The sequence below is a fragment of the Atractosteus spatula genome, chromosome 17 (genome assembly GCF_055471065.1).
Source record: "Atractosteus spatula isolate fAtrSpa1 chromosome 17, fAtrSpa1.hap1, whole genome shotgun sequence".
Taxonomy (NCBI): domain Eukaryota; kingdom Metazoa; phylum Chordata; class Actinopteri; order Semionotiformes; family Lepisosteidae; genus Atractosteus; species Atractosteus spatula.
The window spans coordinates 4126793-4149684 of record NC_142722.1 but is presented as its reverse complement, the minus strand read 5'-3'; the positions used below and the strand labels follow the sequence as shown (position 1 = coordinate 4149684).

Here is a 22892-nt window from a genome sequence, read left to right as displayed (position 1 = left end):
GAATATTATTATAATTCTCATCATCCTGAGAGGTACAAGAGTGCCAATCTGGATATAACATTCGCCCTGCTGATATCTTCTTAATCAAAGAGACACGTCTGTGCTACTAATTGTGCAAAACACCTGTTTACCCTGCTGCCCATCTCTCTCCATACCCCTCCCTGTGCCCCCCACAGCGAGCTGGACTGCGGGCGCTGTCCGAGAACGCCACACGCAGCTGCCTTCGCCGGGTGATGACGAACTTGGCCGCCCAGCACCGCAGTGCCACGGTCAGTGCGCCGACGCAGCAGATGTGCGCTGGGTGTGCCCAGGTGGGCGCTGGCGTCGGGCTCACCTGTCGCCTGTCTGTGCTCCGCAGGTGACGGGCAGGTTCTGGAGGCGCTGGCGGTGGCGCAGCGAGGAAGAGGAGGAGAGGAGACTGCTGCCTCTGACGCTCCGGGCGCTGGCACACTACAGGTGGGGCACGCACGCACGCACGCAGACAGACTGACTGGTGGACCAAGCCCCCACTTGCCCACGTTGGACGTCGGGCTCCCAGTTCACTCTTTGACCCATTTTAGGGTTCAGCACTTACAGGGGCTTTTGTATCTCAGGAGAAATTGAGAGTTTGTTTCACAGTATCGACTGTTTTTGTGCAGATGTCCAGGTGAAGTTGAACATGGACTTTCTGGTCCGTCTGTGTAGTTTATTTAGTGAAAGCTGCAGTGGATCCGATCGCTGGATGCTGGGAGTCTGCTCTGTTTCTCTGTTCTTCACTATTCTCCATTATCCAGGTGTTTTATGAATGGCTGCCGCAATTAATCGATGTAATTGACTAATCGTATAGTCGTATAGACAATAGTCGTATTTTCTTAATTGACTAATTGCCCCCCTCCCCCCAGATTGTGCTAAATGCACTTGCTAGCTTTATTACAGCAGAGTTTGATATTCTTATTCGATCGGTACCTTTTAACAATAAGATCCCATAGATGTTTTGTCAGCTCCTTGCGGACAATGGCTATCCCAGAAGGATGCAACCACGAAAGTTTCGAGGAAATCCGACAGGATTTTTATTTGGGGTTCGTCAGAATCACTCTCATTGATGGCAGGTGTATGCTGCTTACCTTTGGACATGATTTTGAATGTGATTGGTTAACTCTGAACACAGCTACAGCCCCCGTTATAAAAGGGTGTGCACACTTATGCAAGCAAGGTGTTGTAGGTTTTTTAATTTCAGTTATTTTTCCTATTAATTATCTGTTTGTTTTTTTCTTGAATTTTGTTGGTTGCAAGGTCATATTAAAGATGACATGATTTGTCTTGATTTCTGGCTTTACATCACAAAAACCTGCAATTTCAATAAGGGTGTGTAGACTTCTTATACCCACTGTATGCCAGGGGTCCGCAACTTGTGCTCTTTAACTGTCACCCTGTGGGTCCAAAAGAAAAATACAAATTAGTGGTCTGTCAAAATTGAGCAGCAATAAAATCCTATATAAACATATGAAAGCTTTATTAAGTTATTTTGAATTATTTTCTCTGGTGGTTAAATTGTAAATAAATCACATTCAACAAACGATCAGGCTCTCAGGAAGATGAAATATAGCAAAGAACACAGGATTTTTGCCAGTTTAAGAATGCGCATGTTACAGCTCTGTTGTAGCCTACTGTTTAAGACAGTCAGCTGGTGGCTTTCCAAAAAGAGAAAAATTGGCGACGGACGCCAAGAATTTAAAGATGATTTATTTGCGTTTATAGTCGGCCCTGCTCGTCTCCGTTTATGTTTAACGTGTGACAAGAAATTGTCAAACAATAAGAAATCAAATGCTGAGAGAAATTGCAAAGAAACGATACACAGAAGTCGCACTGCAAAGGTAGGCCTAAATAACGTTTAATGTTTGAATGTGATGAAGGCCATTGCAAACAGCGGTAATAAAAGAAAAAAAGATTGCTCGTTGTGCAGACGTTGCCTTCGGAACAGAGCGCGAGCCTGTACCAGAGTCTGCAGTGCCAGAATGAACTGTTACACAGATGTTGAACTTTTCATATATACATAATTATTTCACGTGTTGCGGCTCCAAAGGTATAGTATATTTGTTCCACCAGTCTTCTCTTCAAAAGATATGAGCTGCTGTCCCCTGCCCTGTGCTTTCAGTTGGTATAATTTCATACTTTACAGACATTATTTAGCCTCTTCATGCCTGTTTAACAAGATACGTAGTCAAGCCAACCCCCTTGGATTCAGAAACATAATCTAGCAGCTGTATTCACAATGTCTATGGATAAGCGTGTATGTAAATCGCAGTTTAAGATGGAAAACATGCATGTGCCTACTTGCATTATTTGGAAGAAATTAGTTGTTAGATTAATCGATTAATCGATAAAAATAGTTGACGGATCGTTTTCAAAATCATTGTTGGTGACAGCCCTAGTTTCATGAATGCTGATGTGATTCGCAGGCTTCATTAACGTGTGTTTTTAATTCTGTGATCAGGACCCGGCTGCTGCAGAAGGCACTTAGATGCTGGGAGGAGTACATGAGACTTCGCAGATGCAGACAGGTGAGCAGGGCAACAGGCCTCATCCTGCAGTGCTGAGCATCTTCGCAGCTCACAGCCCCTAACACTTGTGCTGCCCTGCTGGAGGCCACTGTGTAGTATGACAGTATTCATTCACTGTGGAGTGCCGACTCGCTGGAGCTCAGTGCAATACCGTACCCGCTCACTGTGGCTCAGTACAATACCGTACCCGCTCACTGTGACTCAGTACAATACCGTACCCGCTCACTGTGGCTCAGTACAATACCGTACCCGCTCACTGTGGCTCAGTACAATACCGTACCCGCTCACTGTAGCTCATTACAATACCGTACCCGCTCACAGTGGCTCAGTACAATACCGTACCCGCTCACAGTGGCTCAGTACAATACCGTACCCGCTCACTGTGGCTCAGTACAATACCGTACCCGCTCACAGTGGCTCAGTAGAATACCGTACCCGCTCACTGTGGCTCAGTACAATACCGTACCCGCTCACTGTGGCTCAGTACAATACCGTACCCGCTCACTGTAGCTCATTACAGTGCTGTACCCGCTCACAGTGGCTCGGTACAATACCGTACCCGCTCACTGTGGCTCGGTACAATACCGTACCCGCTCACTGTGGCTCCATACAATACTGTACCCGCTCACTGTGGCTCATTACAGTGCTGTACCCGCTCACTGTGCCTCAGTACAATACCGTACCCGCTCACAGTGGCTCAGTACAGTGCTGTACCCACTCACAGTGGCTCAGTACAATACCTTACCCGCTCACTGTGGCTCGGTACAATACCGTACCCGCTCACTGTGGCTCGGTACAATACCGTACCCGCTCACTGTGGCTCATTACAGTGCTGTACCCGCTCACAGTGGCTCATTACAGTGCTGTACCCGCTCACAGTGGCTCAGTACAATACCGTACCCGCTCACTGTGGCTCGGTACAATACCGTACCCGCTCACTGTGGCTCGGTACAATACTGTACCCGCTCACTGTGGCTCATTACAGTGCTGTACCCGCTCACAGTGGCTCAGTACAATACCGTACCCGCTCACAGTGGCTCAGTACAATACCGTACCCGCTCACTGTGGCTCAGTACAATACCGTACCCGCTCACTGTGGCTCGGTACAATACCGTACCCGCTCACTGTGGCTCAGTACAATACCGTACCCGCTCACAGTGGCTCAGTACAATACCGTACCCGCTCACTGTGGCTCATTACAGTGCTGTACCCGCTCACAGTGGCTCGGTACAATACCGTACCCGCTCACTGTGGCTCATTACAGTGCTGTACCCGCTCACAGTGGCTCGGTACAATACCGTACCCGCTCACTGTGGCTCATTACAGTGCTGTACCCGCTCACAGTGGCTCGGTATAATACCGTACCCGCTCACTGTGGCTCGGTATAATACCGTACCCGTTCACTGTGGCTCCGTACAATACTGTACCTGCTCACTGTGGCTCATTACAGTGCTGTACCCGCTCACAGTGGCTCAGTACAATACCGTACCCGCTCACTGTGGCTCGGTACAATACCGTACCCGCTCACAGTGGCTCAGTACAATACCGTACCCGCTCACAGTGGCTCAGTACAATACCGTACCCGCTCACTGTGGCTCAGTACAATACCGTACCCGCTCACTGTGGCTCAGTACAATACCGTACCCGCTCACTGTGGCTCATTACAGTGCTGTACCCGCTCACTGTGGCTCAGTACAGTGCTGTACCCACTCACAGTGGCTCAGTACAATACCGTCCCCGCTCACTGTGGCTCGGTACAATACCGTCCCCGCTCACTGTGGCTCGGTACAATACCGTCCCCGCTCACTGTGGCTCGGTACAATACCGTACCCGCTCACTGTGGCTCGGTACAATACCGTACCCGCTCACTGTGGCTCGGTACAATACCGTACCCGCTCACTGTAGCTCATTACAGTGCTGTACCCGCTCACAGTGGCTCGGTACAATACCGTACCCGCTCACTGTGGCTCGGTACAATACCGTACCCGCTCACTGTGGCTCATTACAGTGCTGTACCCGCTCACTGTGCCTCAGTACAATACCGTACCCGCTCACAGTGGCTCAGTACAATACCGTACCCGCTCACAGTGGCTCGGTACAATACCGTACCCTCTCACTGTGGCTCGGTACAATACCGTACCCGCTCACTGTGGCTCGGTACAATACCGTACCCGCTCACTGTGGCTCGGTACAATACCGTACCCGCTCACTGTGGCTCATTACAGTGCTGTACCCGCTCACAGTGGCTCAGTACAATACCGTACCCGCTCACTGTGGCTCAGTACAATACCGTACCCGCTCACTGTGGCTCAGTACAATACCGTACCCGCTCACTGTGGCTCGGTGCAATACTGTACAAAAAACAACAACAATACAATTGTATAAGAAAAGAAAGAGACAACAGGCAATGTGCAAAACAACATCAGATGTGCAAAATCATACATCAACAGAATGAAATAAAGGATAGAAAATTATGGGGCGTGAGCTTCTTGACATGTGAGATAGAGGCATTTCAATGTGTGTTTCGGTTTTGATAAAGAGAGAAGGCACTGTGAGGGTTCAGATCGTAGGTGAGAGAGGCTGGGAGTTCAATAGTTTGATAGTGCGGGGTAAACACTGTCTCTGAGTCAGGTAGTCCGGGCCTGAATGCTCCGGTACCATTTTCCAGAAGGTCGAGGATCATACAGTCTGTAGCTGGGGTGTGTGGGGTCTTTGATGATGCTTAGAGCTTTCCTCAAGCACTACTGTCATAAATGTCCTGGATGGATGGGAGAGCAACCCCAGTGATGGACTGTAATGCTTTGCGGTCAGCAATACTGCAGTTGCCATACCACAATATCAGTATCTGTATTGGCTGTTATTTGGGCTGTTATTTGGTGCTGTGAAAGTCCAGTTGTCACAATTGCTCCTCCTCCTCTTAAGGGCGCTCCAGCTCTTCCTCGTTTGCCTTATTCCCCACACCTGTCCCTTGGTTCAGCCTCCTTCCTGTCCCCCTTTAAAAGCCAGACACAGTCGCCGATCGAGGCTCTGCATCTGATTTCCGCATCGTGCGAGCCCGGGACCTGGATTCGTCTGGCTCCGCTTTTAACTCTCTGCCCCTGTTCCTGTTCCCCCCGCCGGCTCCGACCCAGCACCTGTTTTTAATCTCTTGTTTTCGATGGATCACCCGGCCGTGGACTTTTGCTTTCGTTTGTTTTCATCCCCGTATTCCTGCATGACTTTTTCCCCAGTGTTTCCTCACTTCTTCGGATTGTGTCGTCCGCATAGGGTCCGGAAAGAACTGTTCGTGACACCAGTTCTGTCTTCCCTCAGGAGCAAGAGCAACGGGCGGACCAGCTGTTCAGCCGCAGGGCCCTGCCGCGCTGTCTCCGCACCTGGCAGGAGTTCACCGCGGAGCAGCAGGAGCGCCGGGAGAGCCGGGCTCTGGCCGCCAGCCAGCTGCGGTACGGGCACGGGCCGGCGACGGGGCTCCGCCGGGCCGCTGCGGACTCTCGTGCACCGCCCGTACGAGCAGGTCTGCAGTGCCCGCAGCAGAGGAATAGTAGCGTGGGAATCGCTCATGTGCATTTGCTTTCTCGGCACTTTTCTGCACAAGAGCCTGCAGCACGCGTCAAGACTGCTGCTAAATAAATACCTAATTGTTTCATTGCTGATGCCACTAGCTGCACGCCGGGCCTGTGCTGACCGTCAGTGTCCTGTGTGTCTGCAGGCAGTGCAGGCAGAGCTGGGTCTTCTACACCTGGTGGGACAGAACGAGCCGGCGCAGGGAGGAGCGGCTGTCCGAGAGGATGGTAACTCAGTCGCTCTTCCAGAGCGTTTTTAAAGCTCTGCGCGCGTTGCCGTCCTGCGTGCTCGTGCCTCAGGCTGATCGCGGCGCGTCTCTCCGGCAGGCCGTGCTGCACGCGGAGAGGGCCGCGCTGGGCCGGGCGTGGGCCCTGTGGCGGCAGCGCGCCGCGGAGAGGGCGGAGGAGAGACGCGGGGAGGAGGCTGCGGACAGGCTCCACTGCCGGATGCTGGGGCTGCGAGCGCTGAGGGACTGGAGGAGCAACGCTGCTGTCATGAGAGCACTGTGAGAGAGGGGGGTGCTGGGGGCAACTAAGAGAACTGCGCGCTGTTCTAAGCTGATGTTGTGTGTAAAATATATTTTAATTTCTCGCTTAGGAGGGCAGGTGAGGTTCTGGCAGTGAGACACGAGTACCGGCACTGCGTCAAACGAGCCTGGGGCCACTGGAGACAGGTGAGGAGCTCCTGGTAGAATCTTCTCACACAGTGCATGCTTACTCTGCTGTGGGATGTCTCTGGCAGGATCAGTTATGCTGATTGCAGACACCAGGGGGCAGGCTTGTCTATGTCTTGGTGACATCATCATGATATTGTGTCTTAGCCTGCCAGTGTGGTGCAGAACAACCCACTTATAGGAACCCTAATTTTACCCTGACTGGAAGGCTACTCTGCGCTGCCCAGTGTGGAGGTGACCGCTTGGCTTGTCTGTGACCTCACTGCGCTGCGCCACTCAGTGTGGAGGTGACCTCTGGGCTGTGACCTCACTGTGGCTCTCGGTGTGGAGGTGACCTCTGGGCTGTGACCTCAGTGTGGCTCTCGGTGTGGAGGTGACCTCTGGGCTGTGACCTCACTGTGCCGCTCGGTGTGGAGGTGACTGCTGGGCTGTGACCTCACTGTGCCGCTCAGTGTGGAGGTGACCGCTGGGCTGTGACCTCACTGTGCCGCTCAGTGTGGAGGTGACTGCTGGGCTGTGACCTCACTGTGCCGCTCAGTGTGGTGGTGACCGCTGGGCTGTGACCTCACTGTGCCGCTTGGTGTGGAGGTGACCTCTGGGCTGTGACCTCACTGTGGCTCTCGGTGTGGAGGTGACCTCTGGGCTGTGACCTCACTGCACAGCTCAGTGTGGTGGTGACCTCTGGGCTGGGCTGTGACTGTTTTTGTTTTCACAGTTTGTGCAGCGCAGGAGAGAAAAGGCAGAGAGGCTGGCCGAGGCAGACAGGTATCACCAGCGCAGCCTGCTGACACACGTGCTGAGAGGGTGGAAGGTATGGCGCGCGCACACACACAATCACGTACACGCAGAGCTGCAGAGAACATGCAGCACTGAGTGATGGGACTGTGTCTGAAACAAGGCAGTGGTGCAGTGTGGAACAGACTTCAGCAGAACTATATCCACTAAACATCAGCCTCCAGTATCTCAGACATTTCACTGGCACCTCTTTTAGGGAATTGATCGAGTGTTACTGAACTTAGAAGATGTATTACTTATAGTTACTTGAATTTGAACGACAACATTAGCTATTACACCAAATAGATTAGTGAGTGGTTCTGCTCCCGGTGTGTGGCCCAGTATCTCTGTCTGCAGCTGTGTGCCAATATAACTGGACACAGCAGGAGGTTCCAGGGTCCGCAGACTTCATTGCGGTTTCCTCCTCCTCATACTGACCCCGGAGGGCTGGCACAGGCCGAGTGACTGTGAGCTTCTCCGAAGAATCACGGAGAGCGGAGAGGCACAGCTGGGTCGCTGAGCCTCACGCAGTATTCAACAGATCAGACTTCTCTCCCACTGGGTCCGCGCTCTACAGCCACAGAGCAGTCAGCCTTGTGGGTGCGTGAGCAAGCTGTGTGAGCAATCCCCCGTCTCCGAGTCGTGAGTCTGGAGGCCCACAAGAGAGCACACAGGCGCTACAGGCGACGTTCCAAGAAACCCTTTTTGATTTTTTTCTCTGCAAGAAACATTTTTACTGACGTGTCGGCTGCCTTAGGACAAAACAATTTCTCACACTCTGAAGCTCAGCTTGCATATGATTTATTAACAAGAAAAAGACTGTGGTCACATCATGAGCTGCTCACAAATGTCTGCAGACTGTAGAATCTCTTACGAGACAAACTATAATTCTCCAAGGTATTGAGCACCAAGGCTGGTGTACAGACTCCTGTGTGTCCTGCAGGAATACAGCACAGTCATGTTCTCCACCTTCATTAAATTTATTATTCCGCTTTTTTTTTATCTGTTTTGATGCCCTTTTGTTTACTTGCTGTGCCTGTGGTACACTTTGGCTCAGCCTGGCCTGTGTCCCCCTCCCGCAGGAATATCACGACAGCCTGCAGCAGGTGTACCGCACGGTGGAGCACAGGGAACAGAAGCACCAGCACACGTTGTTAAGGTACAGCAACGGCCCGGTCCGGTCCGGCCCAGCCCGGCTCCCACAGGTGGAAAGAGCACTGTCTGTTCTACACTGATTGCTTCCCACTTCCAACTTTCCTCCACAGCTCTTGCTCTGTGTATCAGCCTTTTGCAGTAACAGCAGACAGCAAGGCCTGTCTCATGCATTCAACCCAAGAACCATTAGATACAGTACTGCTGTGTCATATCCTTAGTGCTCTGTAGCAAACACTCTCTCTCCCTCTGTCAGTGCTCTGTAGGAAACGCTCTCTCTCTCTCCCTCTCTCTGTCAGTGCTCTGTAGGAAACATACTCTCTCCCTCTGTCAGTGCTCTGTAGGAAACATACTCTCTCTCTCTCCCTCTGTCAGTGCTCTGTAGGAAACATACTCTCTCTCTCTCCCTCTGTCAGTGCTCTGTAGGAAACACACTCTCTCTCTCCCTCTGTCAGTGCTCTGTAGGAAACTCTCTCTCTCCCTCCCTCTGTCAGTGCTCTGTAGGAAACACACTGTCTCTCTCTCCCTCTGTCAGTGCTCTGTCGGAAACGCACTCTGTCTCTCTCTCCCTCTGTCAGTGCTCTGTCGAAGAAAACTCAGTCTTTACTCAGGTTAGGAGATTGTCAACAGAGATCTTTAATACAATCAGCTGAAGGGGAGCAATTCAATTCAAGGTGCTTTATTAGCATGACCGATGGGTACAATCCGTGTTGCCAAAGCAAATGAAAGTAATGATATTTACATTAAACAAAACAAAAAATAAAAGTAAAATAAAATCTACAGACATATTACAGACATTTACAACAAAGACATATTATAAAATATTGACATATACTGTAGGCAGCTGGAGCATTATTGGGAGACAGACTCACTGTTCCTCAGGCTGTGACAGGAGATCACATACTGGGCTGCCAGTTCAACTGAGTTCCCTCCTCCCTCTCCCAGTAGGATTGGGACCCGTTGTGATTCTGGCAGGTGTGGGAACTCTGGGATTAGATTTCTGAATTTCGGGAAGAATGTTTCTCTAATCCCAGAGTATCTGTCACAGTGCAGTAGGAAGTGCACCTCTGTCTCTGTTTCTCCCCGCTGGCAGTGGGAGCACAGCCTGTCCTCTCTGGACACCCAGGTCTGCCTGTGTCGCCCAGTTTCTATGGCCAGGCTGTGGTCACTGAGCCTGTACTTCATCAGGGTCTGTTTCTGTTTGTTGTTTCTTATCTTGGTCAAATATTCAGCTAGTGTGTATTGTCTGTTTAGGGTTCTGTAGCATTCCAGTTTATGTTGTGTGTGTGTGTGTCCCAGTGTGTGAGATATTGCTGTTTGATCTGTGCTGTGATGTGGTGGAGTCTGAGTTGTGGTGCTCTAGCAGTGCTGTCCTGATGCTGGTTAGTGTCGGTGTGGCTCGGGTCAGTGAGCCTCAGGACCAGCTGGCTCAGGGGGCTCTGTTTTGGGCTCAGCTCAGCATATCACAGAGGAAGGGTTTCCCCTAGCACTCAAGACATGCTCACTGGACTGAAGTTACACTTTCCTTTTTATACATTAAAAGTAGGCAAGACTTCAACATATCAAAGGAACATACAGGGAAAGGGGCATTGTCAGAAGTCAAACAAACAGGACAGGAAGATACCATTTGGCATCCTACACTCTGTTTCATTTCTCTCTGGTTGAATGGATGTGAGGAATCACAGGCTTTAGTTTGCACCTAAGACAGTGGTCTTAGGTGTGAACAGAAAACCTTTCCCACGCATAGTCACTGACCTTTTGACTTTGTCTTCCACACTCCCCCCTTTTGTGCTTTAAAGCACAACCATCTGACTTGATTGTTTCTGTTGTCTACATTATAATTGTTCCTGTTGTCTGCGTTGTGTTTGTCCATTGTACTGTGTATGTCTGGGAGATCAGCGCAATTAATAATTCCAAAGTAGATGTACATATGGTATAAAACTATTCTACTAAGCTACTACTCTACTCTCTACTACTCTTTAAATGCCTATCTGCATCAGCCTGTCAATTTCCTCTTCTTCTTGTCTCCTTTGTTCTTTACATTTAATTAACATTAGCTTTACATCTGTGTTGGACATCTGGGCTTGGATTTCTTTTGATGTGCAAGTACAACAACATTTAATAACAGAAAAGCATACATATACTCCAATTACACAGCCCAATAAGAGCAATAATCCCTGCAATATAAAGGCACCTAGATTTCCTAATGCACCACTGCCCCAGCCCCATAGGGTCCATCCTGGGGTTTCGTGTAGCTTGGCAGCTTCCTTGCGAATGTGTTCAGTAAGATCGGAGATGTCTTCTGAGCTGTCTGGAATGTAAGTACAGCGCTCAGAGCCTATGAGGGCGCAGGTCCCCCCTTTTGCAGCTAACATAAAGTCAAGGGCCATCCGATTTTGGAGAACCATGGTTCGCATTGCTACCAGCTCGGCAGACAGTTTGTCAAGGGCTTCTACAGTGTCATTGCTGACACGTTCCAGGATGCTCGCGAGGAGCCGAATTTCCTTCATGGCCCTGCCAACCCTGTACATGGGGAACAGAACAGCTGCCAGCCGGTCTCCTTCGGAGATGGCCCGTTTGTTTCGGTTATCATAGTGCTTAAAAGGGAGAACAGTAGAATGCCGCATTGCTGGGGTAATGTATCCTATGTAACATGACCCTGCCCAGTCAGGTGGAAGCCAGGGATATGCTTGATCCCCACAAATGAAATAAGTCCCATTGTAACTTCGCGTTCCAGAGGATTTGAAAGTACAACCTCTGCTGAAGTACTGGGTTGCATAAAAAACTGAGGAAGGGTCGGTGCGGTTAACTATCTTCATGGTAACATTCTGATAACAACTAAGGGTATAATTGCAGGAACTATTTCCCATATAGACAGTGCCATTGTTAGCATAACAGAGAAGCCCTTCAGCTTTGTAAGCCAATTTTAAGCCTGGAACATCATTAGTTCTTCGTGTGACATTATAGGGAGGTTTATACCATCCTCCAAAAGTGACATTAGTACTGTACACAGAATACTTGCAGCCACTGGGATACCATATTTTTGATTTCTCATCAGGTTGCCAATTTAACTGTTTTCCAGTTGCCACACATATCATTCCAAGTAAAGGGAACTGGTGCCATGGGGATACCTGCTCCAGAATTATGTGGGATGTGGGAACAAACCCAGCATCCTGATTTATTCAATGATTTTGCATACTGGTGTGTGAATTTAAGGAAAGAGTTACTCTCCCACCCCTGTGCAACACTTCCTAGACCACACATAAAGATTAGAAACAACATTTCAAATAAACAGCAGATCCTGTCCAGAGTCTGTAACTCAAATTTCATTCATCTTCTTCTGGGCCACTACTCTGGGCCTGCGTTGGTTCTGGTGGCTCAGAACTTTCATCTTCTTCTGGGCCCTTTTTAGAGGCATGACCGATGGGTACAATCAGTGTTGCCAAAGCAAATAAAAATAATAAAATTAACATGGGACAAAACATAAAATAAAAGTAAAATAAAATCTACAGACATATTACAGACATTTACAACAGAGACATATCATAAAATATTTACATATACCATAAACATATTGAGCATTACTGGGAGACAGGCTCACTGTTCCTCAGGCTGTGACAGGAGATCACATACTTGGCTGCCAGTTCAACTGAGTTCCCTCCTCCCTCTCCCAGTAGGATTGGGACCTGTTGTGATTCTGGCAGGTGTGGGAACTCTGGGATTAGATTTCTCTAATCCCAGAATATCTGTCACAGTGCAGTAGGAAGTGCACCTCTGTCTCTATTTCTCCCTGCTGGCAGTGGGAGCACAGCCTGTCCTCTCTGGGCAGCCAGGTCTGCCTGTGTCGCCCAGTTTCTATGGCCAGGCTGTGGTCACTGAGCCTGTACTTCATCAGGGTCTGTGTCTGTTTGTTGTTTCTTATCTTGGTCAAATATTCGGCTAGTGTTTATTGTCTGTTTAGGGTTCTGTAGCATTCCAGTTTATGTTGTGTGTGTGTGTGTGTGTCCCAGTGTGTGAGATATTGCTGTTTGATCTGTGCTGTGATGTGGTTGAGTCTGAGTTGTGGTGCTCTAGCAGTGCTGTCTTGATGCTGGTTAGTGTCGGTGTGGCTTGTGTCAGTGAGCCTCAGGACCAGCTGGCTCAGGGGGCTCTGTTTTGGGCTCAGCTCTTGGCTCAGCATGGCTTTGTGGTGGTATGAATTTTGGTCGCTGTTTTTTAGGTGTAGCCAATACTTTAATACCCTTTTTCTGTATGTTTATCAATACTGGCCTAATTCGACCCTGAACCCGTTGTTAGGTGTTTTTCTCTGCACACAGAGGATGTTTCTACAGATCTCCATGTGCAGAGTTTCTGTGGGGTGTTTGTCCCATTGAGTGTACTCCTGGTCTGTGAGGGGACCCCACACTTCACTGCCGTATAGGGCAATGGGTTGGATTACACTTTCAAATATTTGGAGCCAGATTCTTGTTGGTGGGTTGATGTTGAAGAGCCTCCTTCTTATTGCGTAGAAAGCCCTGAGTGCCTTCTCTCTCAGTGCCTTCACTGCCAGGTCAAAACTCCCAGATGAGCTGATGGTGAGACCGAGATATGTGTAGCTGGATGTTTGCTCCAATGTGTTGCTGTTGAGTGTGAATTTGTACCTATTTCCCTGAGGTCTGGCTTTCTTCTGGAAAACCATAACTCTGGTGTTGTCCAGATTGACTGTCAGCGCCCAGGTCTGACAGTACTGCTCCAGCAGTGCCAGGTTCTGCTGCAGCCCCTGTTCTGTGGGTGACAGCAGGACCAGGTCATCTGCATAGAGCAGGAACTTGATTTCTGTGTCGTGTAGTGTGAGACCAGGAGCTGCAGACTGTTCCAACATTCCTGCTAATTCGTTGATATAGATATTGAACAGTGTTGGGCTCAGGCTGCAGCCCTGTCTCACCCCACGACCTTGGGTGAAGAATTTGGTCCTTTTGTTTCCAATTTTCACTGCACATTTGCTCTCTGAATACATTGATTTAATGATGTCGTACACTTTGCCCCCTATGCCACTTTGGAGTAGTTTGTAAAACAATCTTTCATGCCAAATCGAGTCAAATGCTTTTTGGAAATTGACAAGGCAGGCAAAAATGTTTTCTTTGTGGGGGGGGTTCGTGGTTCTGGTCCGGTTCAGCTGCTGGTCTGGGTGAGGGGAGTGGGGTGGGGCGCTGGTTCTCGTCCCGTTCGGTCGCTGGTCTCGGTTGGAGGGCTGTAGGGTGGTGCTGGTTCTGTTCTTTGTGGGTTGAGCTGGTCTGGGTTGGGGGTGTGGGTGTTGGGGTGTTCCTCTGGTTGTCCTCCTGTTTCTCTCTGGGGTGGTGTTTGGGTGTCTGCCCAGTGTGGTGTCTTTCAGGGTTTTAGTGAAGAGTCCGATGGTCTGTTTTTTGAGGTGTTTATGGTCATGTAGGTGCTGGGGTCCCAGGGTGGGGTGATGGGCCAGGTAGACGTTTGGGAGCAGAGCGCAGCACCGTGAGATCTCGGTGTTGAATTTTGGTGTGGTACTGCTCGTCCTGTCTCGGCAGCAGGGTGGAGATGACGATTCGGGCGTGAGGGAACTCCTGTATGGCCCTCTCTGCCTGATGCCCTGATGGACTGGGCCACCTGCTCCCTCTGGGTCCTCAGGTCGCTGGTGCCGGTGTGGATGATGATGTGCCGTGCGGCTCCCAGGACCGACCTGGACAGCAGCTGCAGGGCCTTCTCTGTTGTCGGACACCAGAGCTTTGCTGTTTTTAATTCCGGGAAGAAGCTGTTCTCATCGATGTACCTCCCGTTGGAGTCGATGAGAAGGGCTACTTCCGTGCGTCTGCCTCTGGTGTCCAGTCTGCCAGAGGGGCGCTGTGCTGCTGGGCGGGGGGCTGCGCGGGGGGGTGCAGTGTGTGAGGTGGAGGTGTTGGGTGGGGCCGTCTCTGGGGCTGGGTGTGTGTGTGGGTCACCCTGAGTGTTCGGCAAGGTGGATGTGCTTTTGGGCAGTGGTGTTGTGAGGGGATTTGGGGTGCCGGGGGGTAGAGTGGGTGTAGTGTTTACTACGGTGGGGGTAGTGGGTAGGTGGGAGTTGGTGGTGGGGGTTGTAGGGGTGTCAGGTTGTGTGGAGGTGGGTGTGTCTTTGCGGGTTGGGGGTGGGTGTTGTGTGTTGTGTGTTCTGGGCCTCAGGGCTGTTCTGTTGCAGTCAGGGCTGCAGTGGGAAGTAGTGAGTTTCCTCAGCTGGTCTTTGAGGGTCTTGCTTGTCCTCTCTGCGAGCTGCAGCTCCTCTCTCAGCTCTGTTACTTCCGACTGCAGCTTACTGTTGTCCTGCAGCAGCTCTTCCATCTGTGCCCTGAGCTGTTTGTTGGAGGTTTTGCATTCGTTCCTGTGTTTGTTAACCTCGTCTCTTAGCTGTTGTGCTGTCTGCCCCTCTGTGAGTCTCCCCAGCATCAGTTCCTTGAACTCAGTGAAGTCCAGCTCCAGAGCAGAGAGTTTCTCTCTCAGGAGGCGCGCTGTGCTGTGTTCGCTGGGGGGTTGGTGTGGGCCGTATGTGTCTGGGCGGTGTGATTCAGTGTTGCCTGGGGCTACACTCTTGCTGGGCTGTTCTGTAGCTGTGGCTGTGTTCGTGGGCTCAGAGTCAGGTGGAGCTGAACTCTCGGGTGCTGTGGGCATCTGGGTCTCTCTCCTATTTCTGGGGGAGGTTTCTCCAGGTCGGCCTGTGTTTTCAGGTCCGTGAACTTTTCCTCTAAAAGCTCCAGAGCGGCCTCACTGCCCTGTATCATCACTGTACCATTGTGGTAAGTGTTGACGGTCAGGACAGTGTCTTGTAACTCGCTGTCGCCCCCTGTAGAGATTTGCCTACCTTTGCTGATGCCCCTTCTGGTGGTATTTGTGCAAGTCTTGCACACAGCTGTGTGCCAGGCATTTGGATGCTCAGTAAAAGCAGGTTGGTTTTAATGTGTTTTTCTCCTGCCTGGCAGTAGTCAGCGATAAGGGTCTCTGGGTTTTCCTTCAGCCAGCAGTCTTTGTACTGTTTCCTGGTCTTAACGGTTTTTGCGTCCTCAGGGTACTGGAGTACTGTGCTGAGGGCAGGGCTGGCCAGTGGGGCTGTCTTCTGCTCTGTACTCATCTTGCTTCTTGTAAACACAATGGGCCCAGGTGAGAAGAGCAAACAGACGGCCTGGCTCGGGCGTTTTGAACACAATCAGCCCCCTGTTGCTTGGGAACAGGTTCTTCAACTTTGGCCTTTTGAGTTTAATGGGCCCAAGTGGTATTTTGTTTAGTTTAAACTTTAAGGTAACTTTTTCTAAAGACTTTTATTCAGTAAAGCAGTTCAATTTCAGAGGCCTCTTCAAACAAGGAGAAGAAAGAACAGGGCTTACCAGGTGTTTTTCGTGCTGGTGGCTGAGTTCTTGGCTTCTCTTGATGCTGCTTGTATTTTCCCTTTCCTTCTTGTTTCCTTTGGTGTCCTTTTTATTTCTTTCTTGTCTTCTTATCCTTATTTCCTTGTTTTAATTATTCCTTTTTCTGTTTGTTTCTCTTCATTTCTTGAAGATTTTTCTCTTTGCAGTTTTTCCTCAGGTGTAGCTGTCTTATAGTTGGTCTTCAGTTTTTCAGATGTTTTTTTTGTTGATTTTTTTTTCAATGACAAATTATTTCTTTACTTCTTTGGTTTTCTTTAGTTTTTGTTAGATGTTGCCTTATTCCTAGACTATTTGTTCAGTTCCAGAAAACAATAAAATCTCAAAGAAATTAGGAGCTCATCTTCTGTGCTGCCTCTCTCTCTCTCATTGACTCTTTCTCCCTTTGTCTCCCCTCTCTCTTGCAGCCCCCTCCTCCCTCTCCCCTGCTCACTCTTTCCTTTCTCCCTGCTTCCTCTCCTCTCCCCCCTCTTCACTGCCTGAAGTGATTTTACTTGTTTAAGTGATTCCACTTGATCATCCAAAATGATATGCCAACAGCCATATCACCCTGCAACTCACAGCTGGCAGCCCCACTGAAGCTCAGCAGGTGTGGGCCTGGCCAGTACCTGGATGGGAGACCTCCTGGGAAAAACTGCTGGAAGAGGTGTTAGTGGGGCCAGCAGGGGGTGCTCACCCTGCGGTCCATGTGGGTCCTAATGCCCCAGTATAGTGACGGGGACACTATACTGTAAACAGGCGCCGTCCTTCGGATGAGATGTAAAACCGAGGTTCTGACTCTGACTCTGTGGTCATTAAAAATCCCAGGGTGTTTCTCAAAAAGAGTAGGGGTGTTACCCCGGCGTCCTGGCCAAATTTCCCCATTAATAATCCCTATCTCTGAACTGGCTTCATTACTCCCCACTGATAGCTGTGGGGTGTGTGGTGGGCGTTCTGGCGCACTATGGCTGCCGTCGCATCATCAAGGTGGGGCTGCACACTGGTGGTGGTGGAGGGGAGTCCCCATTACCTGTAAAGCGCTTTGAGTGGAGTGTCCAGAAAAGCGCTATATAAGTGTAAGCAATTATTATTATTATTATAAAATGACGCTTGCATAACAGTATCAGGGACGACACACCCGCCGATGGCTTTGAGTGCTCCCATGCCGATTGTAATCATTACGAGATCCCCAAAGTCAAGACTGATCCAATGAAGGAGGATTAAGACTCGTCTCTGTGAGTACACAGATTTTGTGATTTACAGATCGCAATACAAAGACATAAAGAGGCTGGATAATACCATCGACCTCGAAGGCCTCATATTAGAAGGCAATCCCTCCATGTTAAACATTCTGGAGGAGGCGGACGACAACGAAACATCTGAGTACAGCAATGAAATCCCATCACCACCCCTGCAAGTGGAGGATGACTGTACCTCGGAAGCGGATGAGTCCTTTATTGAACCACTGAGCCTTCCTAAGTGAACCGACTGGCAAGAACGCCTTAACCATGCAGCTACCAGATGATGACCGAACATGGCTGGTCTGCAATGAAAAACTCGGAAGACCGAGATGGGCACTACAACACTACATACTCAAACGCAATGAAATATCCCTGGGGTTCTTATGCACAAAATGCAACAAAACGAGCAATAGCCTTCACTCGATTCAGTGCCACATTCCCAAATGCAAAGGCAAAAAAGACATGAATGATGAAGAAGGAAAAGTGTAACGAATGCTACATGGACTTCAAAACAAAATCGGGGCTATCCCAACACAAAAGACATTCACATCCTGACATCTGGAATAAAGAAATCTTTGAGAATCCATGATCTAAATAAAAACAAAATCAAAGAATCCAGTAAGATTTGGACGGAAGAAGAACTTACAAAATTGAAAACATTGGAAATTAAATGTAAAGGGGCTAAGAACATCAACCAATTAATCGCCCAAGAATTCGGATAAAAAAACAAACAAGTTGGTGAAAAAAGAAGACCAACAAGAAACAGAAAACTCCAAGAAAACTCACAAACTAACAATGAACAAAACCCATCAGTAATCAAAAAGAGCACACTCAACTCCTCAAAAATAACTGGAATCCACTCCAGACTCAAAAGACTCTCTAAAGACATCGCTAACAGAGATGAAACTGAAACAGCCTGGAAAGAAGCTGTTTTCAATGATTCAGAGCCCCGAAACAATCAAGCAATTAACCGAAATTGCAACAGAAAAGCTACTTCAAACACTTAAATCAGAAACTCTGAAAGGGAGCAATAAAAAACAAAGACACAACAAGCGCCAGAATGGGAAAGAATGGTCATGGATAAGAAGAAGAGCAAACAAAAAAAGACTATAAATACCACCAATCTCTATACAACAAGAACAGGTCACAACTGACCTCTCTCATCCTTGATGGAGCAGAAAGCATATCCTACAAAATTGATATAATGGAAATCTATAACTCCAACAAAAATAAATGGGAAAACCCCACCACATTTAACAACCTCGACAACTTCAAGTCAAGGGGGAGTGCCGACAATGAAATATTTGAAACCCTCATCAGCGAAGAGGAAATCCAAGAAAATAACAAAGCAATGAAAAAAACATCTGCGCCTGGACCAGACAATGTTGACTGGCATGCCATCAATGATCTGGAGGGTGATGGTGAGACACTTCTCCAATTGTTCAACCTCTGGCTAATCACCGGCCATATACCCAAACAATTAAAGCAATGCAGAACAATATTGATACCAAAGACAACAGATGAAAAGAGCCTGGATGACATCGGCAATTGGAGACCCATCACCATTGGGTCAATGCTCCTCAGACTCTTCTCAAGAATAATAACCAAGCGACTAGAGAAAGCCTGTCCAATCAACCCAAGACAGCGTGGATTCATCGAGGCCTCCGACTGCTCAGAACATCTGACAGCACTACAACACATCCTGAATAACGCCAAAAAGAATCACGAGGAAATCGCCGTGGTGTTCATCGATATTGCCAAGGCTTTTGACTCAGTGGCCCACGAACACATCTTCCAAGTTCTAAAACAAAAAGAGCTTGATAACCACGTAATTGAGTTAATCAAGAACTCCTACCATGAATGCACAACCAAGATTAAAGCAGACAAACAATCCTCACAAGAAATCTCCATCAATGTCAGAGTCAAACAGGGCGATCCTATTGTTTAATCTAGTTCTGGACCCCTGGACCCACTGATAAACGCCTTAGAAGAACTTGGCTGCGGCTTCAAAACTGAAGCTGGAAATATCGCGACATTGGCTTTTGCTGACGACCTGGTTCTGTTGAGCGACAGCTGGGAAGGCATGAAAAAGAACATTGGCACCCTTGAAGTATTCTGCGCTCAAACAGGACTGATGGTCCAAGCCAAGAAGTGCCACGGGTTTCTGCTTTCACCGACCAAAGACTCGTATGTCGTCAGCAACTGTGAAGATTGGTCAATAAACAATAACAAACTGCATATGATCACACCCTCTGAATCAGAGAAATACCTCAAAATAAACCCATGGACAACAAACAAAAAAACAGATGCAGCAAATCTGTTGCAAGACTGGATCCTCCGAATTGACAAAGCCCCACTAAAACCTTCTCAAAAATGTATACACATTGTAATCCCAAGACTGATTTACCAGATGGACCATGCAAATACCAATCAAATATCATTGAAGAATCTGGATGGACTCATAAGAAAAGCAATAAAAAGTATGGCTACACCTCCCGAATCCACATGCAATGGACTACTATACTCTAGTAATAGAGATGGGGGATTGGGCATTATCAACCTCTCCAGCCCGAAACCATCAATACAAATCAAAAGGCTACAACGTATGGCCATGTCTTCAGACCCCATCATCAGCACTTTGATGCGATCGGAAGAAGCACAAGAAAAACTCCAGAGACAATGGATCCAGGCTGGTGGCGATGAAAACAAAATCCCGTAACTAAACGACCCAACAACATTAACAGGGCAGTCAGACGATATACTGCTCCCAGAGAGACGGGAACCCCATCCCAACCAAAAACCAACGTTCATGACTCCCCGCAACTGGCGCAATGATGAATTTGAGAACTGGACAAAATTACCTGTTCAAGGAACAGGAATAAAAAACTTCAAAGATGACCCTGTCAGCAACTCCTGGCTTGCGCATCAATATGGGTTCAAAGAAAGACACTATATTGCAGCACTACAGCTTCGGGCTAATGTATATCCCACCAGGGAAAGCCTGAACAGAGGTCAGAGGGGATACCCAACACTCTGCCGCAAGTGCCAACAGAAAACTGAAACATGCTCACACATACTGGGTCAATGCCCCAGCGTGCAAAGCGCAAGAATTAAAAGACGCAATAAAATCTGTGACAAAAATTGGGAAATCGGGAAAGAACCTCACTTCAGACTCAAAGACACAAATGAACTGAGAAAACCTGACCTCACTTTCACAAAAAACAAAGAATCGATAGTAATCGATGTTACTGTACGTTACGAACAGAACCTACAGAGGATGTCAAGGGAGTAAAGTCGGGCTCTTCGGCTGAAGAGTTTTGCCAGCTGTTTCTGTCCGCTTTCTCCAATCTCCAGACTCTGGAGGACGTTGTAGTTTCTCTTGTGCCATTTTCCTCTCGCTGCAATTGGGAAGCCGTAGAAGGTGACTTTTTCGGCTCCTGTTGTTTCCTTATTCTGGTCTTTCAAGGGCTCATAGTAGATTACTTTGATGACTCTCTCTTTCTCCCTCTGTCAGTGCTCTGTAGGAAACACACAATTCAATTCAATTCAAGGTGCTTTATTAGCATGACCGATGGGTACAATCAGTGTTGCCAAAGCAAATAAAAATAATAAAATTAACATGGAACAAAACAAAAAATAAAAGTAAAATAAAATCTACAAACATATTACAGACATTTACAACAGAGACATATCATAAAATATTGACATATACTGTAAACATATTGAGCATTATTGGGAGACAGATTCACTGTTCCTCAGGCTGTGACAGGAGATCACATACTGGGCTGCCAGTTCAACTGAGTTCTCTCCTCCCTCTCCCAGTAGGATTGGGACCTGTTGTGATTCTGGCAGGTGTGGGAACTCTGGGATTAGATTTCTGAATTTCGGGAAGAATGTTTCTCTAATCCCAGAGTATCTGTCACAGTGCAGTAGGAAGTGCACCTCTGTCTCTATTTCTCCCCGCTGGCAGTGGGAGCACAGCCTGTCCTCTCTGGGCAGCCAGGTCTGCCTGTGTCGCCCAGTTTCTATGGCCAGGCTGTGGTCACTGAGCCTGTACTTTGTCAGGGTCTGTTTCTTTTTGCTGTTTCTTATCTTGGTCAAATATTCAGCTAGTGTGTATTATCTGTTTAGGGTTCTGTAGCATTCCAGTTTATGTTGTGTGTGTGTGTGTGTCCCAGTGTGTGAGATATTGCTGTTTGATCTGTGCTGTGATGTGGTTGAGTCTGAGTTGTGGTGCTCTAGCAGTGCTGTCCTGATGCTGGCTGGTGTCGGTGTGGCTCAGGTCAGTGAGCCTCAGGACCAGCTGGCTCAGGGGGCTCTGTTTTGGGCTCAGCTCTTGGCTCAGCAGGGCTTTGTGGTGGTATGAATTTTGGTCGCTGTTTTTTAGGTGTAGCCAATACTTTAATACTCTTTTCTGTATATTTATTAATAGTGGGTACTGGCCTAATTCAGCCCTGAACCCGTTGTTAGGTGTTTTTCTCTGCACACGGAGGATGTTTCTACAGATCTCCATGTGCAGAGTTTCTGTGGGGTGTTTGTCCCATTGAGTGTACTCCTGGTCTGTGAGGGGACCCTACACTTCACTGCCATATAGGGCAATGGGTTGGATTACACTAGAAATATTTGGAGCCAGATTCTTGTTGGTGGGTTGATGTTGAAGAGCCTCCTTCTTATTGCATAGAATGCCCTGAGTGCCTTCTCTTTCAGTGCCTTCACTGCCAGGTCAAAACTCCCAGATGAGCTGATGGTGAGACCGAGATATGTGTAGCTGGATGTTTGCTCCAATGTATTGCTGTTGAGTGTGAATTTGTACCTATTTCCCTGAGGTCTGGCTTTCTTCTGGAAAACCATAACTCTGGTCTTGTCCAGATTGACTGTCAGCGCCCAGGTCTGACAGTACTGCTCCAGCAGTGCCAGGTTCTGCTGCAGCCCCTGTTCTGTGGGTGACAGCAGGACCAGGTCATCTGCATAGAGCAGGAACTTGATTTCTGTGTCGTGTAGTGTGAGACCAGGAGCTGCAGACTGTTCCAACATTCCTGCTAATTCGTTAATATAGATATTGAACAGTGTTGGGCTCAGGCTGCAGCCCTGTCTCACCCCCACGACCTTGGGTGAAGAATTTGGTCCTTTTGTTTCCAATTTTCACTGCACATTTGCTCTCTGAATACATTGATTTAATGATGTCGTACACTTTGCCCCCTATGCCACTTTGGAGTAGTTTGTAAAACAATCTTTCATGCCAAATCGAGTCAAATGCTTTTTTGAAATCGACAAAGCAGGCAAAAATTTTTCCTTTGTGTTTTTGGTGGACGTGTTTGTCTGTCAGTGTGTGTAGGGTGTAAATGTGATCAGATGTGTGGTGATCTGGTAAAAAGCCAATCTGACTCTTATTCAGGACATTGTGTTTGGTAAGGAAGGCCAGTATTTGTGTATTCAGGATACTGCAGAATACCTTCCCCAGGTTACTGTTCACACAGATGCCCCGGTAGTTGTTGGGATGGAGTCTGTCTCCACTCTTATAGATGGGCGTGATCAGTCCTTGGTTCCAGGTCTCGGGGAAACATCCTGC

General features: G+C 48.4%; 1 protein-coding gene across 3 annotated transcripts in view; it reads left to right on the top strand.

Annotated features, from left to right (window-relative positions):
* sfi1 (SFI1 centrin binding protein) overlaps positions 1-22892 on the top strand; it is a 42201-nt gene that overhangs the window by 8358 nt on the left and 10951 nt on the right. For all 3 annotated transcript variants that reach the window (XM_088936047.1, XM_088936046.1, XM_088936045.1), the window contains 9 exons: positions 177-269; positions 359-456; positions 2474-2540; positions 5853-5983; positions 6250-6331; positions 6431-6609; positions 6702-6777; positions 7493-7588; positions 8634-8710. In XM_088936047.1, the coding sequence (XP_088792173.1) occupies positions 177-269; positions 359-456; positions 2474-2540; positions 5853-5983; positions 6250-6331; positions 6431-6609; positions 6702-6777; positions 7493-7588; positions 8634-8710 (899 nt within the window). The remainder of the gene's footprint in view (positions 1-176; positions 270-358; positions 457-2473; positions 2541-5852; positions 5984-6249; positions 6332-6430; positions 6610-6701; positions 6778-7492; positions 7589-8633; positions 8711-22892) is intronic.